This window comes from Loa loa (genome assembly GCF_000183805.2).
Source record: "Loa loa unplaced genomic scaffold supercont3.265, whole genome shotgun sequence".
Taxonomy (NCBI): domain Eukaryota; kingdom Metazoa; phylum Nematoda; class Chromadorea; order Rhabditida; family Onchocercidae; genus Loa; species Loa loa.
Genome location: NW_018108445.1, coordinates 74,845 through 77,746, shown reverse-complemented (window position 1 = coordinate 77,746; position 2,902 = coordinate 74,845). Strand labels below are relative to the sequence as shown.

General features: G+C 23.7%; 1 protein-coding gene across 1 annotated transcript in view; it reads right to left on the bottom strand.

The window, feature by feature from the left end:
- Positions 1–1,721: 1,721 nt before the first annotated feature.
- The window catches only part of LOAG_18335 (hypothetical protein), a gene marked incomplete at both ends in the record, with an annotated part of 6,225 nt that continues 5,044 nt past the window's right edge, over positions 1,722–2,902 (bottom strand). Inside the window, 3 exons of the mRNA XM_020450996.1 lie at positions 1,722–1,874; positions 2,273–2,369; positions 2,635–2,765. Of these exons, the coding sequence (XP_020305266.1) occupies positions 1,722–1,874; positions 2,273–2,369; positions 2,635–2,765 (381 nt within the window). The remainder of the gene's footprint in view (positions 1,875–2,272; positions 2,370–2,634; positions 2,766–2,902) is intronic.

Sequence of the window (2,902 nt, the reverse complement as noted above, 5' to 3'; positions counted from 1 at the left end):
GTACAACTCAACTCAAATCATCGTATTTGCATCAACTCAATTCAGCTTAACGCTACGACATCTCGCGTTATATCGCTGGCAATAGTGGTCTCCGACATCACCCTCTCAAACGAGCCCGAACAATATTCGCTACATCATCTGAAAGATAATTCCGGAATTTTTTGTAATTTTAAACAATTTCAAATTAACAATTGCAAATTGTTGATTACTTTTCGGGATTTGAATAAACGATGCGATGAATTTCAGCAAATTAAATTTTGATAAATTCATTTTGAAACTTTTAAAATTATTTTTTTCTTACAAAATTATTGCTTGATTTTTGCAGATAGCAAATAGTTTTATAAATTATACAAATTTCATTTACTCTTGAAATAAAATTTACATTTAAACAATTTTTTTTCATTTTTCACTAATAATTCTTCAAAATTAAAAACTTACATTTAACAGATTAATACTTTTTCCAAAATAAATTGTAACATTTATTCAATCGAATATTATGCCTTAAGGCACATTAACATAATAAAGTTAATAGTTGGGATGATCAATGTCTAGGATTATTTTCGCATTTCTAAAGTTAAAACCAATTAATTGATTTGTTGATAATTTTTATAAGGTAGTATGTTGCAATACAATTCATGCAAATTATAGATTTATATTAAAATGATAATATTTTTAAGCAGATGAGTAAATTAATGACCAAGTGAGTTAATTAATTAAGGGCTAATTATTTCATTAAACTAAGATAATATTGAATGATTATCGGATAACCATTAAGAAACAAATTCGGCTATCTTTATGGCTATCGTTTGCGGTTCTGATACGTTGTTCTATGCCAAAACCGCAAGAAGTTGAACATGTTGACCATTCAGTCCATTGGTGGTCATTTACTAAAATAATTAGGATACATTTATTATCCAACATCTATTATTCTTTATGCTCAATAACTTTGCATTCGTTATTTTATTAAGCAAATAAGCTTATAAGTTTATCTTATTTTTTGCTAAGCAAATAATTTTTCATTTAATCAATAAAAAATAAAATAAGCTTTAAATCTATTTAACAAATAGGTAAATAAGTCTTAAACTAGCTCTTAAATACCATGTAATTATTGTCAGGTGAAAAAGCAAGAAATTTAAGTACCTGTACAAATGCCATAGCACAATTGACGTTGTCGCCGTTGCGAAATATGATGACATCCTTTTCCGCTGATACATATGCTCTCTCTTAGACGAAAACCTTTTTGTCCACAATTTGAACCAGTACAACTACTCCATTGTGACCATTTACTCCATACTTACAAATTTATTTTATTTTACGAAAAAAAACAAAATTAAAAAAAATATCAAAATTTGACATAATTATAATTTTTATTTATTATTGTCACTTTTTTTCTCGTAAACGTATAATCTTTTGTCATCACTTCACTCCTCCCTCCTTCTATTTGCTGAATTAAAATATTTGTTAAAGCTTATTCATATAATTAGACAAATTAACATTAATTAAGGTAATTAATTAAGCTTCAATAAATATATTCATCAAATTTTGCTTAATTTGTCACAGTGTTAAAGAAAATTTATTGCTAAACTAAATTAATTACTGTGTCAGTTGTTTATTGTTTATTATTTGTTTGTTTGTTTATTTTCTTCCTTATCTATCACAACATTTTATTTTTCAAAATTTTAAAATTTTTATAAAATTTAAATTGTACGGAATATAATTAACTAACTTTGTTTAATTAATTGATTTGTCGCATTATTAATTATAATTTTGACATGTTTTCGCATCAATTGCATGGAACCATTTTGGATTATTTCATTTCGTTTTGGACAATGTGATGACAATTCAACAATTGCTCGTCCATTACAGTTCAATTTCTGTTAGCTTTTAAAATTTTTTTTTTTTTTATTTAAAGCTTCAATATTAATTTAATTATGACGAATATTTTAAACCAAGTTTTTCTTAATTCAAAAAATTATAATGAAATACCCTTTTAAAACTAATTCGATTTATTGAATTTACAATTTCACTAAAAGTTAAATTTCTTTTTTTTTGAGAAATTAAAATTAAATGTTACTAAATTTAAAAGCTAAAAATTTTTTATTCACAAACAAACGAGTATAAAAATTTTTCAAACATCCGGAAAAAAAGTAATTTAATCAATAAACAAAAATTTGCAAATTTAAAGATTTACAAAATTATTCCGAATAATTTTGTCATTTTTTGTTGGAAAATTAATCAAGAATATTTAAAATAAAAAAAAAATATTAATTACCCTACATCGACCTTTGATACAGTAATGTTCTGTACCGCATGGTGTACCGTCCGGAAAAATGGTTGTTGTCCGGATTCGTTCATGCGATAGGAAACACCTAAATATTGTAAATATTTCAAACATTATATATTTGATAGAAATTACAAGTGTTCAGTAGCTATTAGCATTATTGAAAATGATTTAATTTTTAGTTTAAAATTTTGAAACTTTAAAACACCTTCTAATTTGAAAAAATAATTTCTTTCTAATTTAAAAAAGATTATAATCTTGAAAAAAAAATTGAAAAAAAAAGCTGAAATAATTAAATGGAATTAAATTTTTTAATTTTTTAATTGATTTAATTGTTATTTTAATGTTAATACCATATTTTACAGAGATCAGCACTGTATTGCATTCCCTCTCCGGTTAAATTTTTTGTTGATAATTCACCATTATCACGAAGTTTGGTACAACTTTTTGTTGCAAATTGTTTAATTGTTAATCCATCACATTTCTAATACATATTTTTTAAGTTATATATCAAAAAAAAAAAATTGATAAAAGAATATATAAAAATTAAATTTAAATTAACAAAAATATTTGATAAATAAATGGAAAAAATCATCTATTATTTCATAAATTTGTTTTGAT